At 36.5% G+C, this 24,894-nt stretch overlaps 2 protein-coding genes across 2 annotated transcripts in view; both read right to left on the bottom strand.

The window, feature by feature from the left end:
• LOC106869337 (heat shock 70 kDa protein 12A) overlaps positions 1–1,284 on the bottom strand; it is a 273,476-nt gene extending 272,192 nt beyond the window's left edge. Inside the window, exon 1 of the mRNA XM_052965711.2 lies at positions 405–1,284. Coding sequence (XP_052821671.1) covers positions 405–867 — 463 coding nt within the window. The 5' untranslated portion in view covers positions 868–1,284. The remainder of the gene's footprint in view (positions 1–404) is intronic.
• On the bottom strand, positions 798–19,765 carry LOC149137286 (uncharacterized). The gene is made up of 3 exons (XM_089348061.1): positions 19,215–19,765; positions 12,881–13,968; positions 798–915 (listed from the first exon to the last, which is right to left on the bottom strand). The coding sequence occupies exons 2-3, from the start codon at positions 13,872–13,874 to the stop codon at positions 899–901; spliced, it is 1,011 nt and encodes a 336-aa protein (XP_089204187.1). The 5' UTR covers positions 13,875–13,968; positions 19,215–19,765; the 3' UTR covers positions 798–898.
• Positions 19,766–24,894: the final 5,129 nt, after the last annotated feature.

Raw genomic sequence — 24,894 nt, 5'->3', positions numbered from 1 at the left:
TATGTATATCTACATGTATATATATATATGTATGTATGTTATGTATATAATATATATATATATATATATATATATATATATATATATATTGGACTATATCAGGTGGAGGAGAAGAGCCATGCAAGGAACGTGATGAGAGCGCAGCATAAAGACGGAAAGTCACGGTGGTGCTCCAGCATGACCACAGCCACTTGGCTGAAACCCATAAATAAATAAATAAATGAATAAATATATATATATATATATATATATATATATATATATATATATATATATATACACACGTATGCGCGCGTAAGAAAGGAGAGATGAGAAGAAAAAAGAAAAGAAAATGTAAACATGTAAAAGGTAACAGAAACATAAATAAGTGAAAAGTTAGGTAAGAAACAACTCATAATTTTTACCTCTTTGCTGTGTTGGACTCGATTCAGAGCTGGTATAGGAAGAAGTGCTACCATTCTCACAGAAACTGCTATTATTATTATTATTGGCATTGTCGACATTGTCAGCACTGTCAGCATTATCGGAGTTAATCCAAGGATGCACTTTGATGTCTAACTTCTCACCAATGTTTTGTATCTCACACATAACCATCTGTTCCAAGGTTGGCGAACCGGTCGTACGCAAGCGGTTCAGTTCCTCGGAGTTGCCTATTTCACTGCTAATTCTGTTCAAAAATATTGGTCCTAAATAAGATACGCGACTTTTACGTTTACCATAGTCTGAACTGGAATCACTATCCGAACTGCTTCCATCTGTTTCTTTATCGTTTTTCTTCCTTAGGATGTCACTGTACTCTCCACGGTTCGTATTCATTTTGACTGCTCGTTTTAATACAATGTGATCTTCTCTATGATCGATTTCCATTAACGGCCACAGAAACACTTTTAAATCTTTTTCATGAATGACGGAATTCTGGCAAATTGACACACGCAAGAGGGCATGGGTATATAATTATATAAATATATAATACTTAAGTATTTCTATGTCTTTTATGCAAGGACATGTAAGAATGTAGCAATAAGCGGTGTAATGGTGGAAGTTAGCACGTGTGAGAAAAAAATATATAGGGACGTTATAAAAGGGAGACAAGAAGAGCGGTTACGTAGGTAAGTAGATAGATAGATAGATAGATAGATAGATAGATAGATAGATAGATAGATAGATCTGGTGGGTTTTAAACTGGAAATAAACTTCTAATGCCTCTACCCTACAAGGTAGAAAAGTTGTTATATGTCTGTGTTGTGAAGCGCCTGTTAAATTTGAATAAATCCACTTTGGACTAAACCGTACGCAAATTACCGCCTGTTTCCATGAGAGAAGACGAGAGTTAGAAACTTGAATTCATAAGATGCTTTCGTAGAAGCCAGCTTCCAGGGACGGATGTTTGCCGTTTAAGATAAGAACTTGAAGCACTGAATTTGGCCCTGTAAACGTTTTCGGAAACTTATCACACAAATATGTCTCCCAACCCAGTTTTTTCTTTGTTAAATCCAATGGGTTTTTTTTCTTTATTACTTCTCTTCCTTTTTTTTTTCTCTCTTTCTTTTTATTTCTATTTGTATTTTTCGTAATATTTTCTTTCTAACTTCTGCAAGAAAAGTCCTCAGATAAATTTCAATCTTAATCCGGTTTGAACAAAGGAGAGGGACTACTGCATCTTTTGTTTTCGGTTTCTTTCATAGATTTACAACACTGCTTCGGTTAGTTGCACAAAAAGAAAATTCAGACACTCCTCCCCACTTTTTCTTGGGTGGGGGGGGGGGTGAGGGTAGTGTATAAGATAGGATAAGAAGTATTTATTTTCGTTTCGTTCTTTTCACTTTAATCTATAATATTCCCGAAGCCATTCAGTAACGTAAATGACATCGTTTTAACCGAGAGTGGGAACCATGCTGTTCACATAATTGTATTATGAATCCATTTTCGTCTATATACTTGTCTCTTTTTTATTCACTCCGTAGATTTTATTTTCAAGGCAAGAAATACCATTTTTGTAAATGGTATTAGTGGCAAAAGTAAAATTAAATTTTCTCTATATGGTATAAATTGGGGTCTAGTCTTCGTATTATGGAGTTTTTTGTTTTTAAATTCACAGACATAGAGCCCACAACAGTATCTACTTCATAATCATTGTTCACTCTCATTTATTAATTAAATATTTCGCATAGATGAACAAAAATTACACAGCATAGATTCATGGGTATGTATGTTTGTATGCATGTGTGGTGAGTGGAGGGTGCACAAACAGAAGAAAAGTACTCAATGTGTGCAGCAATGTTTATTCAAACGACAAACTTGGAGTATATATATATATCTTTTATCTTTTATTTGTCACAATCATTACTTTGCGGCCATACTAGGGTACCGCCTTGAAGGGCTCAGATGAACAAATCGACCACAGTACCTTTTTTTTAAGCTTTGTGCTTATTCTATCGGTTTACATGAACGTAAACAAACCAACACCGGTTGTCAAGCGGTGGTGGGAGACAAACACAAAGACACACACATTTACACACACACACACACACACACACACACACACACACACACACACACACACAGATATATATACATACATGTATACATATAAGACGGGTTTCTTTCAGTTTCAAGTTACCAAATCCCTTCACAAGGCATAGGTCGACCCGGGGTTATATTAGAAGACATATGTTCAAGGCGCACGCAGTGGGACTGAACCCAGAACCATGTAATTGGAAAGCGAGCTCCTTACCACACAGCCCCCGCCTCCACATATATATATATATATATATATATATATATATATATATATATATATATATATATATATATATATATATATATATATATATATATATATATATATATATATATATATATATATATATATATATATATATATATATATATATATATATATATATATATATATATATATATATATATATATATATATATATATATATATATATATATATATATATATATATATATATATATATATATATATATATATATATATATATATATATATATATATATATATATATATATATATATATATATATATATATATATATATATATATATATATATATATATATATATATATATATATATATATATATATATATATATATATATATATATATATATATATATATATATATATATCGTGGTTTTAAGCCAGGAATTGATAGTGTATAATGGTCTAAGCTTGCAATATTACCTGCTGCTCAGCTGTACTTGTTACAATTTCGTTTACACTTGACATATTGAGAAAACATAAACAGCTCTCTTAAAGTTTGTGAAGTTAACCTCACAAACACTTGGGATTCGGTAGAGTAACATATAAATAATTTGGTTTCATGTGCTTTCCTTGAACGAGTTAACTTATAGGGAATTTCCCTGCCTTTAGTTTGTTCAAGCAAAGATTTGAACTCATTATTGCAGACTAACAAAACGCTCGTCAAATTAAATGGTATTTCGCCATTGTTGGCAACACTAAACTGTACCACTGCATCGCATCTGTTTACATTTAAGAGTACAAGGTAATTCCAGGACTAAATACCTGCGGAAATCGCAAATTCATACATTCCATGAGGTGCGTTCAAAAAGTATCAGACTATTTTCTCTTGCCAAAATTAATACTGCGAAGACAAAACTCTTTAGATGTGTGGTGACACCATCCTTCTTGCGCATTCTTGAAAATGATCGCGCCGGTAGGCCGTGTCAGTTCCCGACTGTTACGCCTAGAGTACAGGCGTATAGTGCGCGCTCGTCGGAATTTTCGCTTTCACGTAAGATGACCGAACGCATCGAGCAGAGATATTGCATCAAGTTTTGCCAAAAGCTTGGTGATGCTCAGGCTCGGATCATCCAGAAGGTTCAGCATACCTTTGGTGATGGCACCATGGGCAAAACTCGGATCAAGGAGTGGTACAACTGCTTCAAATATGGCTGCACCTCAGTGGAGAGCGAGATACGCTCATGCAGGCCATCCACAAGCCGAAACGATGAGCCGATTGAGAAGGTTCGGCGAATACTCATGGAAAACCGTCGAATAACAATCCAGAAAATTGCTCACAAAGCACAGGATCAGTGCATTCTATTTCAACGAAGGATTTGTGAATGCGGTGAATGTCGGCGAAATTCGTCCCCAAGGTGCTGGTAGAGCAGAAGAAGCAACTCCGCATGGAAATCGCTCAGGACATGCTGGATTGTACAAACCACGACTCAGACTTCATGAAGACTGATAATGAGACGTGGGTTTATGATCTTTGCTCGATGCATTCGATCATTTTGAGTGGAAACAAAAATCCGATCAACGCGCACTACACGCCTGTACTCTAGGCATAACAGCCAGAAACTGACGTGGCCTTACCAGCGCGAAAATTTTCACACATAAACAAGAATGGTGACTTCACCTCCCACTCAAAGGATATTTCCCACCCAGCATTAGTTTTGGCGGGAAAAATAAAATCGGATACTTTTTGAACGTATTTTGTATATCCTATTCTAACTCAGTCGTCACCATTTATTTCTATTAATTTATTTTCATTTTGCACGTGGGTTGACTGAGAGATAAAAAGATATAATTGAAGTGAAATAGTTTCCACCAGGGATTGAAACTATATCGCTGCCTCAGTGAAAAGACGCTGTAGTTGAGGAATGTGTCACGCTAAGAAATGGCAAAACGAATGCGTGCGTTAAGGTAATTAACTCCACTTCATATCAAAGATAGTTATTTCCCTTAAATTTCCAAAATACTCGTGTTTTCGAAATTGATGATGTTTTATTTGCACACATCGTGTAAATGAAATAAACACGATAACATTTAGCACTTAAGTAAAACTCTGTTGAAGAAGTAAATGAATGGTTTTAATACAGTATTAGACTTTACTGATGCTTTCTATTTTTAGTTGTTTTGTTTTTTTTTTTTCATTGACCACGAAGAAATAGCAGGCGATGGATCCAGTTTGGTTTGAATCCAGAAAATGAAAAGATGTAAAAAAAAAAAAAGATATTCGAAGGTAATATGTCTGAAGCTCTTCTGTTTTCGCTTGTGGTACGCATGCGCGTGCGCACAGACATGCACTCGCACACGCACACACATACACATATGTATAATGCACCTACTTGCACAAACACGTGCAAACACAACTACGCACGCCACACATATGCATGTGTGTGTGTGTGTGTGTGTTATATGTGTATAAATGTGTATCTATATATGAATACATGTATACAGAGACAGACATGTAGACAAGAAAGCAGGCAGACAGACAGGCAGATAGATAGATAGATAGATAGATAGATAGATAGATAGATAGATAGATAGATAGATAGATAGATAGATAGATAGGTGGCGAGCTGGCAGAAACATTAGCATACCGGACGAAATGCTTAGCGGTATTTCGTCTGCCGTTACGTTCTGAGTTCAAAGTCGACCTCGGTCGACTTTGCCTTTCATCCTTTCGGGGTCGATAAATTAAGTACCAGTTACGCACTGAGGTCGATGTAAACGACTTAATCCCTTTGTCTGTCCTTGTTTGTCCCCTCTCTGTTTAACTCCTTGTGGGCAATAAAAAAATAAGATAGCTAGATAGATAGACGTATTATTTTATTCTATTCGCTGGTTTTCACTCACTTAAGCCAAAGAGTATTAGTTGTTTATATCGATCCCAGTACTTATTTTACTGACAATCAGTCGTCGAACCGCTAAGTTATTAGACAGAAACAAACAGCACCTGTTACTAAGTGGTGTGAAAGTAAACACGGAGTCAGACACAAGCAAACACTCACGCTTAGAAACACAGACACACACAGACACACGTACATAACACCCAGGTACAGACACATATATACGCACACACATACACATACACATACAAGCACACACAGTACTTACATATACACAAAGTGACACATCTAACCCGCATTTTAGAACTCTCAGTCATCGCAAATAACAAACATACACACAAACACGCGCGCGCGCGCGCACAATCACACACTCAAACACACACACATACAAACACACATGTATGCATAATCACGGTGCTACCATTCTAAATACCACCATCGCCACCACTGTTGTTGTCTTTACAATCTACGCATCATCACAGTATACGCATAACTAGAAAGCCAGAACGAATACAAGATATTGTATAGCCGCCATCTTAAAATCATCATCCCCCGACTTCCACGCAGAGATAAAAATCAGTCGTCACACTTTCATTTAAGACACACTATACATGTATAACATGTACACACACATACACTAACATATATATGTGTGTGTATGTGTGAGAGAGAGAGAGAGTGTGTGCGTGTGTGTGTGTGTGTGTCTGTCTGTCTGTGTGCGTGTGTGTGTGTGTGTGTATATATGTATATATATATATATATATATATATATATATATATATATATATATATATATATATATATATATATATATATATATATATATATATGAAAGTCTATGAGAATTACTTAATACAGTTTTGAAGAGTAAAGGTGAGGCGTAGGAGTGGCTGCGTGGTAAGTAGCTTGCTTACCAACCACATGGTTCCAGGTTCAGTCCCACTGCGTAGCACCTTGGGCAAGTGTTTTCTACTATAGCCTCGGGCCGACCAAAGCCTTGTGAGTGGATTTGGTAGACGGAAACTGAAGGAAACCCGTCGTATATATGTATATATATATATGTGTGTGTGTATGTGTTTGTGTGTCTGTCTTTGTCCCCCGATGCTGGTTCGGCAAAAGAGACGGATAGAATAAATACTAGGCTTACAAAGAATAAGTCCCGGGGTCGATTTGCTCACAAAGGCGGTGCTCCAGCATGGCCATAGTCAAATGACTGAAACAAGTAAAAGAGTAAAAGAGTATATATACTTATATACGTATATATAGGCAGGTAGATGCACATGACTACCATTTTGGTATTATCACCTGTCGGCCACTATTTCATTCATACACCCACACAACTGTTGTTTTCCGCACTACGCAGCCTCCATTCCTCTTTTTCTCTTTCTCTTTCACACACGCACACACACACACACACACACACATACACACATACAAACACACATACACACACACATGCGCGCACACATGCACATACATACACACACGCATACACACGTACACACAAACGAGTGCACGTGCAAACACATATGCAAACAGACATTCAAGTAAATATATACATACAAATGCATACGCAACCTCCATCATGACACCATCATCAACCAACTAGACACCTACACCTCCACACACACACACATACACACACACACACACACACACACACACATACACACACACGAAGAAAGATCTAAAGACAACACGCGAGAGACCATCTATGTAGATGATTTCCCCGCCTGCTAGAAAAAGCAGTCGAATTTCCCTGAAATTATACCCTGCCATCCTAGAAAAAAATATATATTTTGATAACGGTACTGGATGAATTGCCTAAAAACAAAATGGGATGACCACAGCTCGAACTCTTTGACCATAAGTCTACCGAAGCGATATTGACCTGGTATTAAACAACAACACTAACACTTATTCATAAGCAGTTGCATAACCAACATTTTCATATTATCATCTGTCACTGACAACACATTTGCACACGCGCGCAACCTCCTCTACGAAACATACCATACATGCCCATATATGCTCACACATACGCGCACACGCACATGCACTCGCACAAACGAAAACACCCACACACACACACATACACGCACACCCTTAAAAACACATTGATAGCGGCAACCAAATAGCCGGCATCTTGACACCATCATCTATATTACCATAACACTAATAATTCGCTTATCACAAAACATATCAGTTATTTTCACACATACACACTCACACACACACACAAGCACACGCACACACACACACACACACACACACACACACACACACACACACACAACCAAACAAGCAAGGACATAACCGCCATCTTGACACGATCACCGTCAAAACCACCAGCACTACCCCATGCCATTTGTAGTCTCTACCAGTACCGCTATCAATTCACCACCTCGAACTACTTTCGTGTAATTAACTCAGCCAACGATCTTTGAATGAAAATATAACACAAAACAGTTGGGAAGTTTTATCTTTTGACAAACGTGAGTCTGTGCATGGCTGTGTATTTGTATATGTGTGTGTGAACTCTCTCTCTCTCCCTCTCTCTCTCTCTCTCTCTCTCTCTCTTTATACATGTGTGTATATGCATGCGTGTATATATATATATATATATATATATATGCGTGTGTGCGTGGATATATATATACTGAGAGAGAGAGAGGGATATAAATATATATATATATATATATATATATATATATAACACCTGTCCATATGAAAGTATATATTCTTTTATTTGACTGTGGCCATGCTGGAGCACCGCCTTTTAGTCGAACAAATGGACCCCTGGACTTATTCTTTGTAAGCCCGGTACTTACGCTATCGGACTCTTTTGCCGAACCGGTAAGTTACGGGGACGTAAACAAACCAACATCAGTTGTCAAGTGGTGGTGGAGAGACAAACACAGACACAAACACACAAATATATATATATACATACATATATACATATATATATATATATATATATATATATATATATATATATATATATATATATATATATATATATACATATATACATATATATATATATATATATATATATATATATATATATATATATATATATATATATATATATATATACGACAGGCTACCAAATTCACTCAGAACGCTTTGGTCGGCCCGAGGCTATAGTAGAAGACACTTGTCCAAGATGCCACGCAGTGGAATTGAATCCGGAACCATGTGGTTGGGAATCAAGCTTCTGACCACAAAGCCACGCCTATATATACATACATGCATACATGCATGCATACATACATACACACACACACACACACACTGACACAAAGACACACACACAAACACACACACATACACAGACATATATATACGACAAGCTTCTTTCAGTTTCCGTCTACCAAATCCACTCACAAGGCTTTGGTCGGCCCGAGGAGATAGATAGATAGATAGATAGATAGATAGATAGATAGATAGATAGATAGATAGATAGATAGATAGATAGATAGATAGATAGATAGATAGACAAACATAGGCACAGACATGGGTGTATGGTAAGAAGTTTGCTTCTCAACCCATATGGTTCCGAGTTGTTCCACAATGTGGCACCTTGGGAAAGTCTCCTCTACTCTAACCGACCTATGGGCGGACCTATGACTTGTTATTATCTTTAGTAGACGGAAACTGAAAGAAGCCTGCTGTACAAGTGTGTGTGTGTTTGACTATTTCTTTATCCCTGACCACTGCTTCACAACCGATGTTGGCGTGCTTATGTCCCAGTAACTTAGCAGTTCTGCAAAAAGTGACCGATAGAATAAACTGAGGTTGAGATGTTCGACGGAACACTTCAAGGTCAAAGATCGACTCTTTCGAATAAAATTCTTCAATGTCGTACCCCAGCATAGTAACATGGCTGCAGTCTAATGAGTGAAAAGACTCAAAAAATTATAGATATATATATATATATATATATATAACTTTTTAAGAGTTTTTTTTTTTTTAGCTGAACAATTCGGCCTCAGTATTTATTCTTAAATGTCTGATACTTATTTTAACCGTTAAGTTACAGAGATGTAAACAAACCATTATCGGTTGTTTGTCGAGCCGTATGGAGACAGATACAAACATAAAAAGACACACACACATGCATAAATATACATATGCATATGTGTGTGTGTGTGTGTGTGTGTGTGTGCGTGCGTGTGTGTGTGTGTGTGCGTGTGTGTGTGTGTGTGTGTGTGTGTGTGTGTGTGTGTGTGTGTGTGTGTGTGTGTGTGTGTGTGTTGGTTATATAGTTACATTCCAAAATGTAACTACATATGGACTGTGGGCGATATTTTTCCTCCGTTTTCCTTTTCTCTTGGACTTTCCTCTGTCACTTGTTTCTGAAGAAGAGCTCTGCTTGAAATGTAAAACACCCTTTCTTCCCTTTTCTGAGCATCTTATTAATACTTTACATGTACTACGTCCTCACGTTGTTGTTGTTTTTTCTTGTGGTCCCCTTTTCTCCTTTTTTTTATTAATAATAATAATAATATATATATATATATATATATATATATATATATATATATATATATATATATATATATATCTTGGTAATACTAAAACTCTAGGGATGTTTGTGCGTAATTGAAATATCTCGGAAATAGTATATTTTATCTTAATTCTTTTTACATATTTATTTTTATACTTATATATATTCTTAGTGCAGTACAAATTTTTGTGACATCTGAACCTCTATTTAAACAAGCACAATTTTTGTTATTTCTTGATGAAAAAATGCATGGCTTCCATGTCGTCAACACACATACACACATACAGAATACACAAACATATAATGAATGTCATGGCGTGTCAATCAACACAAACACACGTTCGCTATCTGTGACATATACACACACATTGTTTTCGCGCTCTCTAAGTAAAATAACCGGTGACTTTTTGACGTACGCAATATTGTTTTCTATTCTAGGCACAAGGCCCGAAATTTTTGGGAAGGAGGAGAAATCTTTGGGCCAGTCGATTAGATCGGCTCCATTACGCAACTGGTACTTAATTTATCGACCCCGAAAGGATGAAAGACAAAGTCGACCTCGGCGGTATTTGAACTCAGAACGTAAAGACAATCGAAATACCGTTAAGCATTTCATCCGGCGTGCTAACGTTTCTGCCAGCTCATCGCTTTGACGTACACAATATCTTAATCAATTAGGAATATTTTTAATTGAATGAGATTTCATTATCCGGTGTTCGTTAATTTCCGTAATTTTTTTTTATTTACTTAATTTTGTTTTAAAGTGAAAGAGAGGAGAAAGTGAAAGATGTATGTACATGCATATGACATGGACGTATGTATGTGAAAGAGAGAGAAAAAGAGAGAGAGAGTGTGGAAGAGAGAGAAAAAAGAAAGTAAGTGAAGGGGTATGTTGTCATGTACACGTACATACATCAATATATATGCGCACATCATTTTTGTATGTACGTGTGTATGTATATGTGTGTGAGTGAGTGAGTGAGTGAACGTGTGCGTTCTCATGTATGTGTGACACACACTCTCTGTCTCTCTCTCACACACATCCATTTCATATACACGTTCATACCTTTCACTTTCTCCTCTCACTTTAAAACAAAAGTAACAGGTGATTTTTAAGAAAAGGCTTCTACTCACGTAAATTGATTACTATTTTTTGATAATTCAAATTAAATAAGTCCAGAAGTTAGGTTAAATATATATACATGCATAAGTACCGTGAATTCCCATTCTACAAACTAGCAAACAATTCCGTGAATACTTTACCGGGCAACGCTGGGTAGTAAGTCTAGTATATATATATATATATATATATATGGGGGATATGGGTAGCTACGTCGGACTTCTTTCTGTTTCCGTCTACCAAATCAACCCACAACGCATTCGTTGACCCGGAGCTATTGTATAACACAAGATGAACCCGAAACAAGGTGATGGAGAAACAAATTTCTTACCTCACAGTTATACCTGCGCCTGAACACAACCATGCCTGACTCTCCACACTGTCATGCACACATATCTAATTCATTGTTATATAATCTATAACCGAATCATTGATGTATAAGTTATATTAAACATAGCCACATCATACATCAATAATACATTAAACATGGCCATATCGCATGTCCATCACATACGGTCGCATCAGGAGTGGCTGTGTAGTAAGAAGCTTGGTTCCCCAACCACATGGTCCCGGGTTCAGTCCTACTGCATGGCACCTTGGGTAATTTTCTTCTACTATAGCCTCGGGCCGACCAAAGCCTTGTGAGTGGATTTGGTAGACGGAAACTGATAGAAGCCCGTCGTATATAAAAATACATGTATATATATATATATATATATATATATATATATATATATATATATATATATATGAGTGTGTGTGTGTGTGTGTGTGTGTCGGTGTTTGTCCTCCCCACCATCGCTTGACAACCGATGTTGGTGTGTTTTCGTCCCCGTAACTTAGCGGTTCGACAAAACAGACCGATAGAATAAGTACTAGGCTTGCAAAGAATAAGTCCTGGAGTCGATTTGTTCGACTAAAGCCGGTACTCCAGCATGGCTGCAGTCAAATGACTGAAACAACTAAAAGAATAAAAGAATATATCCTAGATATAATAAAAATGCTACCCAAAGCTGAGCAAATTCAACAAGCAGATCCTATCTCTCTCTATGCTGTTGGCAATGTTGACATTCAAATCAATATTTTTCATGAAATGTTTAATTGCAGTAAACAGCATGAATAAAATAGTCTGGCTTTCCAATAAACTAAACTGCCAAACTGGTCTATAAACTTTAATTCAAAGCTATTTTAATTTAAAAGAACTCGGAAAGTAATTCACGAGCAAATTTCCACTTGACTATTTGTGTGTGTGTGTGTGTGTGTGTGTGTGTGTGTGTGTGTGTGTGTGTGTGTGTGTGTGTGTGTGTGTGTGTGTGTGTGTAGATAGATAGATAGATAGATAGATAGATAGATAGATAGATGGATAGATGGATAGATAGATAGATAGATAGATAGATAGATAGATAGATAGATAGATAGACATGTGTATATATATATACTATATATATATATTTGTAAGTATACACACACATATATATATACGTTTATATGTATGTATAAGCATATGTATGTATGTATGTATTATGTTTGTACGTATGCATGCATATATGTATGTTACAAACATTTCCCAACATGTTCTTCCCCATAAAGATTATACACACAAAATATGGAGTCCTTACCTTCAAAACAATAGTTGTTGGTTTGCTCACCATAATTCTCACTGACATAGAATTCATTGAAATGGCCATTAATTTCTTTCCTTTCGACATAGTCTCCATTGCGTTGGGTCCAAGCTTTCTGGATATCTTGTATTTGATCCATAGCTTCGTTATCCAGAGATTTCTGCAAGATTTGTATGTTTTTGGTCAAAATCACAGGTTTTGGTACACATTCTCTTGACGGGTGTTTCATTTTATTTACATCAATTGGTACTCTTCCAATTAGAGAAATAAAAGTTCCTGAGGATCTTGTTGAAGTATTCCTGTTTAGTACATACACCGGCCCGATAGCAGATAATTTCAGACTACTAACTAAAGAATCCGCGGGGTTTTCCGGTCGAATTTTAAGCTTTGGCTGTGTTGTTTGACCAGCGGTAATTGAATAGCTGTCTTCTTGGATGTCAAGATATTGAGGTCGACTAGAAACTTTGGAATTGAGCACTGCTGGTTGGCTTGGATAGGTAACATTTTCCTTTTCCTTTCGCATATCACTTCTAATAGGATGGTTCATGAATCGCTTCTTTTCATCATTATATGGCATTCTTAGAGGATAGCCACCATTATATTCTCCACTCAAGGCCCTTCCATCCGAACTATAGCCAGATACAACAGTCATATCTAGATCACATATATCATTATTCTGTTCAGACGGACAAACTGAAGACGGTTGGACATCACATTGGTCAAATTCCCCCTTACTAGAAGTCACTATCGTTTCATAAGGTTCTGGATAGTATGTGATATCACGAGATTCACGGAAATGCACAAATTTTTTAGCATCATTTGACTTTCTTCGTAGAACTATGTTGTCATTGACCTCAGCAACTTCTTCATTATAATGTGTCGTACTTGGAACCGGCATTGAAAACTCTGTTCTCATGATGCCATGGGCCGGTTTAGGGGGTGGATTTGAGGCATATTCTCCTACAAAATTGTGATATCCATCGATATCCATTGTAATTAATCAAACGCGTCCTTCACGTTATTTTCTGTTCCAAGGAAACGATTCTAACTCCATTGCAGAAAATTCAGGCAGCTGAGTTGGTCGACTAGAGAGAAAATTAAGTTCTTTATGTAGCCAGCCGTGAAGTTTTTAGTAACGGTAAATAAAATTATTGTGATAACAATAGCAGTTATATCGATAATGATGACAACAATAACACCACTAATGATAAATAATGGCGACGATTACAAAGCAAAATTCCGCCAGTAACAACAATAGCGTAAAAATTCGCAGTAATAACATCAAAACTTTCCAACAATTATGAACAACGATGACAGATAACTACATCAAAACATGTGTAGCTAGAACAGTAGCAAAAACAATCATAATAACTACAATAACATCAATATAGTGTTAATAAAACACTGAGTTTAGGTTTTATGCTAATGATTTTCCAAAGCACGAAAAAAATATTTATAATTCATCTGGAGAAGTATTTTTTAACAGCCGAGTCCTCTGTGACATCCTGTGATACGGAGATGTAAAGATATAAAGGGATAAGGTTTCAAACGAGTCAGTCTATTACTTTGTCAGGGTCGTCGTCGTCGTCGTGCCAGACACGATGTTAGTTCGTTGACAGCTAACAGCTGTGGTCGCCATTTTGGTGACGTCAGACCACTATTCACAAACCAGGAAATACAGACACCTACATCTACAATTTTGTCCTCTGAAAGCTGGTCAATAGACCCAAGCAGATTGCATTTGTAGATTGAGTTACAAACTGAGATAAAGATGGAAGAGAATGAGAGGTAAGGAGGGAGATAGAATGTTAGGATAAAGATTTAAAGAGAAAAAGAAAGAGAAAGAAAGAGGCACTGATAGCTGAAAGAGTGTAGAATTAAAATAAAAATGAAGAAAAGAGACCAATGTGTGACGAAATGCGAGTGGTATAATTCGATAGGGAGAATTAAATGCAGCAGAGCAAACAACAACAGATGCAGACAGATAAGGATAAAGACCTGTATAAGAAAACGAGAGAGAGGAAGAGAAGGAGCGGGTATATGTGTGAATTTTAAAGGTCAGAAAGAAAAAAAACAAGCAAAAGTGATGAAAGGGAAGAAAGTAAGTACGAGAGAGGGAAAGTGTTGGGGGTGCAGACGGATGTTATTACTGTTAGAAATCAATATAATGTCAATCATTGCAAAATAGATATAAAGGCTAACATTTGGGAGAGGGTTAAAGTCGATTAAATAGATTTCAGTAATTGAAAGGCAAGATCAACCAAAGCAGGATTTGAACTCAGAACATAAAAAGTTGTAACTAAATACCATAAAGCGTTTTGTGCGACGCATCATACTGATTTCAAATTTTGGCGCAAGGGGTTAGTCGATTACATCGATTCTAGTACTCAACTGGTACTTATTTTATCGAGCCCGAAAAGATGAAAGGCGAAGTCAGCCTCGGCGAAATCTGAACTCAGAACGTAAAGACGGACGATTCTACCAGCTCACCGCCTTGTGCTACGCATCATATTAACGACAGTTTCTCTCAGATTTAAGAAGGAGACTGGTCCACTGATTAGGATACCAACTCTCGATAGCCGAGGCCACCTAGTAATAAATAGGTGGCAGAGAGTGATATAGTTTCACCACTGTTAAATAACATCGATACCGACAGTACTTAACAACTGGTGGGAAAGAAATGGTGAATTGTTGAATGCTTCGATGGTCATATGGCTTGTAATGTCCAGTGCCAGTCATTATCAATCAAACATTCTAGTTCTGTATTTATCCATATCCATTAGAAGTGACTTTTCTTATATTCAGCTTTAAATAGTTTTTGAAGGTCAGATTTATTTCATATTTGATATAAATATTAATGTAGAACATTCAATTAAAGTAATAGTCTTGGAAAGGGAAAATACACTTTGCGCAATTGAAATTAAAATCAATGAATCAATATTTATTTATTTCGGGTAAATGGAGCGACAGAAACATTTGAACACGCGTGGAGATGACGTTCAGAATTTAGAAGAGTAGTCACAGATACTCTGTTCAAATCCGACCGTGTACCTTTTATGCCAAAGCGAAAGAATTTTAAAACTCAATTTCAGTTATATATTAGTTTCGAAATTGGGCACAACGCTAGCAATTTGAGGGAAGGGATTAACTCGATTAAATCGACTCCAGTGCTGAACTGGTACTTATTTTATCGACCCCGAAAGGATGAAAGACAAAGTCAACCTCGGCGGAATTTGAACTCAAAATATAAATACGAACGAAACACCGCTAAGCATTTTTCCCGGCGTGCTAAAAATTCCTTTTCTACTCTAGGTACAAGGCCCGAAATTTGCGGGGAGGAGGCCAATCAATTAGATCGACCCCAGTACGCAACTGGTACTTAATTTATCGATCCCGAAAGGATGAAAGGCAAAGTCGACCTCGGCGGAATTTGAACTCAGAACATAAAGACGGACGAAATACTGCTAAGCATTTCGCCCGGAGTGCTAACGTTTCTTATTTCTTTATTGCCCACAAGGGGTTAAACACAGAGGGGACAAACAAGGACAGATAAAGGGATTAAGTCGATTACATCGACCCTAGTGCGTGACTAATACTTTATTTATCGACCCCGAAAGGAGGAAAGGCAAAGTCGACTTCGGTGGAATTTGAACTCAGAACGCAACGGCAGATGAAATACCGCTAAGCATTTCGTCCGGAGCGCTAACGTTTCTGCCAGCTCGCCGCCTTAATTCCAGTTATATATTGGCGTTTGGCAATGATCACTTACAGATGTAGCTTTGAAGTTTTCAAAAGAAATCTGTATTTTTTTATTTAACAAATATCAGAGAATAATATAAGTCTTGCCGATCAAAGACTACGATGTGGTTTTAATAATTCTCAGTCGACCAAAAATCTATCGAAAGTTACACTTCTAACACTTCACAAACTTTCATATACTCTATAGACTTCACAAACTTTCATATAATCTAAAATATAAGACTCTTGTGATTATTTCAAAAAATTCCATCTATTTCACACACGCCATATAAATAGTTAGTTGCTGGACTATTCAAAACAAATTACAACTTGCTTATGGAGCGTTGACAAAGCCAGCGCTAAGCACTAGGAAAGCTAAAAGGTCAACTGAAGTCTGAGGACAGAACACAAATTCTGACTCGGATAAAATTTCTTCACCCAACTAAAAGAAAATCTTGTGAGAAAGTGAGCAGGTGATGTCGATCCTGGTGCAGAGGAGGATGAAGGGTGAGATGGTTGGAGAGGAGAAAAGGAGAATATTGTGTGGTGATACAATGTATCATATGATCTGGTGTGAAACATTTCAAATTTTGCCAAATGACAGATCTACCCAATGTCAAGCTTGATTCGTAAAACTATTGGTTTCTTGTTCGCAAGTTAATCATAATGTTTTTTATTGTATTATAATTGAGAATCAGCACTGAGCTCTCAGCGAAGTTCTCAAGATTAATTAGTCACTAGAAAGTAACGTAGGAGAGCAATTCTTCCGAACTCTTGCTCCTTGAGAAGAGAAAGAGACTCAAAGTGAAAAAGGTAGTCGTCATTTAAGGATGTTTCCATCAAATTTGAAATGACGGATGTAATGGTGAAAGGAAGGTAAACAACAAAGCCAAAGTTGTCGCGTTTTGTAAAAATAGAAAGAGTGAAGATCTACATAATGACAGCAGCTAACTCTTAAGTGCATTATTTGAGGTTAATGAAAGGGACACTGTAAGGACCAGCTGCTTATTAGGCTTCTCTAATCAGAGAAATTATTGCTGTCTAGCCCTTAATAAATTCTAATCGAGCAGACCTATGACAGTATCGTAGCCATGCCCTTTTCTATCTTCTTCCGTTTTCGCCTGATAACTTGAAAGTATTTTCCAACGTGTATTTCCCTTTTTTAAGGTAATTGTGTTGTATGCTGGAGATTTGGTAAATTTCTCTAACAGTCGACAAATTACATAAAGCATCTCTCGCTGGTTCTAGTTAGAGAAGTTTCAACACTTTTTGAGATCGCATGTAAGTTTATAGAGTAAATTCGGAACTGGGGGCAACTGAAGTGAGGTTTTTCTTGATAACATTCATAGCCTTTTTACATATTTGGGTAAGAGAGATGCTAACATACCACCCAATTTAGTACCAGCACGCGGTTATTGGGTGCTTCTGGCAAAGTTCACTGCTGCATGCATTCAGACCATACTATCCCACCCTCTCGTCCCAATTACCTCCCTATCCACAATTTTTTTTTCATGCAAATATTTGGGATGGGCATAAGATTTTACCATTCTGAAAAGGTTATACCAGTGCCTTACAAAAAAAAAACTGAAAATATAAAAAGACAATTGTATTAAAGAGCAACAGAAGGAAACTAATCCTTATAGCTGAACAAATTGAACAGATCTTATCTCTAGAAAGTTCTGAGGATGTTGACCATGAAATCAATATTGTACGATAATTGCAGCAGATGATTTGCTGCAAACAGCATGAATAAAAGAATTTGACATTTCAACAAACCCAACAAACTTCAGTCTTGGAGATAAACTTTCAAATGTGAACTACTTTAAGACGTGAGACATTGGGAATCATAAATAAATTGCATTAAGATAATGATCAAAATAGGTAAGTGAGATAGAATGTAAAATAGATGGATATAGTAGCACTGCAAAGCACATAAATTTTTAGTATTGGTTTTACATTCATTTTTCTATGCTAGAATGGATTGAAGAAGCTGCCTTCGTTATTTTATAACTTCCACATTACCATTTGGCTGAATCAGCCATTGATTCATATGATAAATGCTATATGCTGACAGCTGGAATTTAGCTTAACCATCAGCGACGGAGTGGTCACTACTGAGAGCTAAGCGAAACTAGCTAGCTAGTATAGTGACCGCGGTCGCTGTGGGGCGGTTATCTCCCATGTCTGTGCATAGACCTGTGCTTTTTTGCAGTTATAAGTGTCTTTGACTCTTGTTTCTAGCAATGTGTGTGCTTCCTCGCACCCTCAGTCACTATTAGTGACGATTGAAATTTTCCCTTTTGGTTTATATTGCGTCAAGCCGCCTTCGTTATTATATATATATATATGGCAAATGAAAGACAGAAGATGGAATATACGAGAATTTATTATTAATCACATTGAAAGAATCCGAGAGATTCAGAAAAAATATCTGAGATCTTAGGGGATTAAGGTATATTTTTATATATATAAAGTTGACCAGTAAAGTGGACATTTAATATGCTAGAAATAGACCACATGTTGTGTCTACTAAGACCTAGTAGTTATATATATATATATATATATATATATATATATATATATACATACGTACTATAATCGGTATTGTCAATATTATCTTTATTACAGCCATTACCACAACCATAACTTAGTGGTTAGGGTGTTGCACTCATGATGGTGAGACCGTGGTTTCAGTTCCTAGACCGGGTAGTGCGTTGTGTTCTTGATCAAAACACTTCATCTCACACATCGTTTTGCGATCGCTTCGACGCCTGACTAAATGGTACACCGTACACCTGATCAGCCAACGTCGATTTGATGGAGAGAGTGAGCTAATGTACGGCACGTACATTTGATCACTGTAAACAAATCATTTGTGCAGGTCGTTCAGCAAAAGCTGAATACTCATATGTCGTCTTCGACAGGAGAGTCCATCACTACAACCATTATTATTATCATTATCAACATTATTAATGTTTTCAGTTCTATATTTAAGAGATGAGGAATTATGTACATTATTTACATTATTTATATTTGACGGATATTTATCCTCATCTTGTTTGCTGTTAACACAACATTTCGGCTGATATACCCTCCAGCCTTCATCAGGTGTCTTGGGGGAATTTTGAACCTGGGTTCTCATTCCTACGGTATTTTTCGATGTTATTATTATTATTATTATTATTATTATTATTATTATTATTATTATTCAGGTCACTGACTAGAATCGAACTTGGAATTTTGGGTTATAGTGTAGTGGTTAAGAGCTCGGGCTACTAACCCCAAGATTCCAAGTTCGATTCCAGGCAGTGACCTGAATAATAATAATAATAATAATAATAATAATAATAATAATAAGGATTGAGGTAACTCCTCCTGAAGATATAGAGTCAAAATTAAAAGAAGAGTGCCATTTGCTATCTTGTGAACAATATTTCGACATCTCGCGTGTCTTCCACTGGTTCAAAAAATAAATTTGTCAATCTACTTCATTTTGGTTAATATAGAAAGGATTGAGGTAACTCCTCCTGAAGATATAGAGTCAAAATTAAAAGAAGAGTGCCATTTGCTATCTTGTGAACAAGATAGCGAGATGTCGAAATATTGTTCACAAGATAGCAAATGGCACTCTTCTTTTAATTTTGACTCTATATCTTCAGGAGGAGTTACCTCAATCCTTTCTATATTAACCAAAATGAAGTAGATTGACAAATTTATTTTTTGAACCAGTGGAAGACACGCGAGATGTCGAAATATTGTTCACAAGATAGCAAATGGCACTCTTCTTTTAATTTTGACTCTATATCTTCAGGAGGAGTTACCTCAATCCTTTCTATATTAACCAAAATGAAGTAGATTGACAAATTTATTTTTTGAACCAGTGGAAGACACGCGAGATGTCGAAATATTGTTCACAAGATAGCAAATGGCACACTTCTTTTAATTTTAATAATAATAATAATAATAATAATAATAATAATAATAATAATAATAATAATAATAATAATAATATCGAAAAATACCTTAGGAATGAGAACCCAGGTTCGAAATATCTCCAAGAAACCTGATGAAGACTGGAGAGTATATCAGCTGAAACGTTGTGTTAACAACAAACAAGATGAGGATAAATATCCGTCAAATGTAAATAATGTAAATAATGTACATTCATGTTGTTGTCATTTATTTATGACATCATAGTTATTAGTGTTATCTTCTATAATAATAAACTTGAAATTCTGTCTGTCTGGGACCCCTGTATCTTACTCTATATTTGCTCTACATAGATATACTATACCTTTTTCGAATCAGGATGATCCCGGGATTGAAAATCTGGGATCTTTTTTTAAAACGGGGGCCACATTTTTCATTAACGAAACACTTTGAAACTTGGAACACTGGTAGAATGTACCATATAAAACATCTTTTTCTCTTAGTCTTCTTTAAAACAAAAGACATCCATAAGTTATTCCATGTGAAAGTTGTCGTATTTCTGTAATTTCAACCAATCACTGACGTCCATTCAGCCGATATACATTAAGTGCCGACTACATAAACAAACGATTCTGAAACAATTAACCCTAACCCTAACCCTAGGGTTAGGGTTAGGGTTAAAGCAAATTTAAAATGAAAAAAGCAAATAAAACGAAGGTATGGAGATTAAATACGCTTTACATCGCTTAATCAGCCAAAGGAGTAAATATAAACAACTGAATACTTGTCAGTGATTGGTTGAAATTATCGAAATAAGACAATTTTTTACATGAAATAAATTCGAATACAAAAATATTTTCTGTTCTATAACACAAAATAGATAAGTATACGAAGTTTGAAAGTCTTTCCGTACCAAAAACACTACGTAAAACATTAATGAAAAATGTGGCCCCCGTTTTAAAATAGATCCAAAATCTGTCCTTCATTTGGTTCTTGAACATCCGGCATTTGGGATCTGATTTAAAAGCATTTGGGTTGCTATTTCTAGCAGGTAAAGCATGGCTAATTCCCGCCATCTTGCTGGGCGTTTGTCCGATTACGTCAGCGATCAAGAGTGGGATAAATGACATTCGTGCCGTTAATTTTCCGCTAAAATAAGAGCTTTGGGACAAATTGGCCAACAGTTGGAATTCAGCTTGGGACTGGAACAATAGAATGATTGCATTACAGAATTAATTCTCATCCGTCTTTAACCTCTGACCAAACACCACCGGGGCATATAGTCATTCTAGACGTACTATAGTCGTGCTACTTATCTCTCTTTAGTCTTAGGCCGCAGGCCCAATTAGCCCTCCGTAGGAGCTAGCTTAAAAGTCCTCATGGAGTGCGGCTTTTTAGTTAGTTATTAACATAACAAAGTTGGCGAGCTGGCAGAATCATTAGCATGCTTGGCAAGATGCTTAGTGGCCGTTCTTCCGGGTTTGCGTTGAGTTCAAATTCCACCCAAGTCGACTTTACCTTTCATCTTTCGGGTTCGATGAAATAAGTACCAGTTGTACACTGGAGTTGACGTAATCAATTTTTCCCCATCCCCAAATTTCAGGCCTTGTACCTTTAGTAGAAAGGGTTATTAATATAACAACTCATACCCTTGTAACAGTTATAATCATAAATCATAATCTAACTATTATAGTTAATTTATTCAGAGGGCAAATTATTATTATAACTACAACTTTTGACCAACTTGAAATAAATGGTATTCTTGTTTTAATTTAGAGAAACAATTATGATAAATGCTAAATTAGATGTAGTAGAATAAAAAAGTTTAACAGTAGTCTTATTCAATATTTTGTAATACTTCTGTTGTGGTGGAAAATCTTCCTAAAGAATCTTAAAAAGTGCGCAATTTTCGTTGACAGACCGTGCAAACGGAACGTCGTGCCATGTAATATTCAGTTTTCTGTTTCATCCGTTACTATTCAATGATAGATTATCCTTATGTACGATAGAGGAGTCAAACCTTGCTTTAGTAGATAAATTACAGAGAAGCATATATCTAGACTGTGTAGATTGGGAAATGTTATGCTTACTACTATCAATATTTGAAACACCACAGGGACTTTTATGACTATTAAATCTTAGGTTGCAATAAGATGACAAAGAATTACATTTCTAGTGACTGGAGGTGCAGCAAGAATGTTAGTTATTAACTATTCTACTGCATGTGATGTACTGATTGAAATTTATAGACATATCACTATTATTTGCAGAAAGGGTAACAGCTTCAGTCAATGAGAGGCTAGTACTATTTGTACATTCAGAGAATTATTTACAGGGTAAGACGGAGAAATATTATGTATTAAGTCAGCTTCGAGTGGATATCAATCCTGTAATTGTTTTAGAATCTAAGTATTGAAACAGGGAGCAAATTTAGCGATAAAACAATCAACCAAATAAACATACCTATGGAATGTGTATATTTATATACAATTAAAGAGAAAGATAGTTGTGAATACACACACACAAAACATACGTACATGTACTTACAACCACATATATACACGCACAAACGCATCAAGAGATGATAGACATAGACATACACACAAGATGTGTTAATCACATGTATCATCCTTATTTCTTTCATATAGAATCTGAAAGTCCAAGTGGTTTTATGTAAGCCATAAGTATTTCCAATGAAGCTCCAATGAAGTACAGACAGCAGCTACATCACTCCCCTTTAAAGGATCCACCGTATGTAATATAGACCATTGTGTGTTGTAATTTATACATTTTTTTTTAAGTTGCATATATATTCTGAGAGGGATGTTGTATGGGCATGTCTTGAGTAAGAGAAAGGATTTGTAAACAAGTAAAATCATTTATTATAGACCAAGTATGACACAAGGTAGAATTTAACCCTTCAGCATTCAGATTCTATGTCAAATGTAATGCTCGTTTATTCACATTGATTTGAATTAATCATGCATTATCAAGCAGCTTCGATATTTCAATGGTGTGTTTGTTTATTTTTTTCAGAATGATATTGTATGTTAGATGTGGAAGGCTGAATTTGACCAGTTTTAACGTAAAACATAATATTTAAGCCATTTATGACCGGTTTAAATGCTAAAGGGTTTGAGTTGTAGTGTGTAGCGTCTGTAGACATTTCCCCTATACACTTTCCATCCAAAGGGCAACAGGAGTTACAGTTAGTTTTGTCCACACTCATGCTGTTTGGTGTAGTTACTTTTATTACTGGTATTATTATTATTGTTGTTGTTGTTGTTATTTAAGTCGGCGGTATTTCGCCCGTCGCTACGTTCTGAGTTCAAATTCTGCCGAGGTCGAATTTACCTTTCATCCTTTCGGGGTTTGATAAAATAAATACCAATTGAACACTGGGGTCGATGTAATCGACTCATCCCCTTCCCCAAAACTGCTGGATCGGTGGATGTTCCGCTTCAAAAATTAAGAAATCAGTAGCGGAGAAGTGCGACGACATCTTCGGGGAGACTCAAGGCGCTGACGAAAACGAATTGACTGGTCTGTTCCGGAGGACTTTCCGGTCGGGAATTATCATGGATAATTTCCAGATGTCCTTGGCTGGCAGAGTTACAGGCACGGATGTACTGTCAGACGGGCTTGTCCAAGGTGTGCGCAGAGTGACGAAACTCGTTCAGTGTCCGGGCATTGCTGACTTGTGAGGTTATGTCGAACAGCTGCTGTCACGCGTGGGACGGACCCGTCTGTCGGGGTAGTCTGTAGTGATGATCACCCCGCCGCCCTCCTTCAATCGGGCAGGCAAGGCAGTTTTCCTTTACCTGGTGGCTGTGGCGAAAAAGGTTTAGTGGACTAAACTGAACGGCATGATGACAGATACATTCCTCTTTGGTAGAGCTCTCATAGACTTCAAGGAGATCAAGAGGGAAGTTGGGAGAAACTTTCGAAAATGGCAAGATTGGATGGTACCTCTCTCTGTGTAGACCTGTAAGTCGGAGAGAAGGAATTGGAGAGGGCACTTGTTCTTGGGGTTTCAGGGAAATCTCGAACAGTGGGGTTCCTCGATTATCCCTAGAGGTTTTCCTGTATCAGGAGGCCCGCATCCCTATCATCTTCCATGCCACTTTTTTTAAACCATTGTATGCTATGCATATGTCCCTTTTTTCTCAGTATACAACGTGTATACTTTCTTTTTTTTTAAATGTATCATTTCATTATATGTAAACCCCCCACTCTCTATGTCTTTTTTTTGCATTGTTCCCCTTATATTTCACCCTTGTGGCAAATAAATGAAATCATTATTATTATAGGCAGTGAGCTGGCAGAATCGTTAGCATGCTGGG

This window comes from Octopus bimaculoides, chromosome 2 (assembly GCF_046866305.1).
Source record: "Octopus bimaculoides isolate indiv1 chromosome 2, ASM4686630v1, whole genome shotgun sequence".
NCBI classification, from domain to species: domain Eukaryota; kingdom Metazoa; phylum Mollusca; class Cephalopoda; order Octopoda; family Octopodidae; genus Octopus; species Octopus bimaculoides.
The sequence above is the reverse complement of the archived record's forward strand: the minus strand, read 5'-3'. Positions and strand labels throughout refer to the sequence as shown.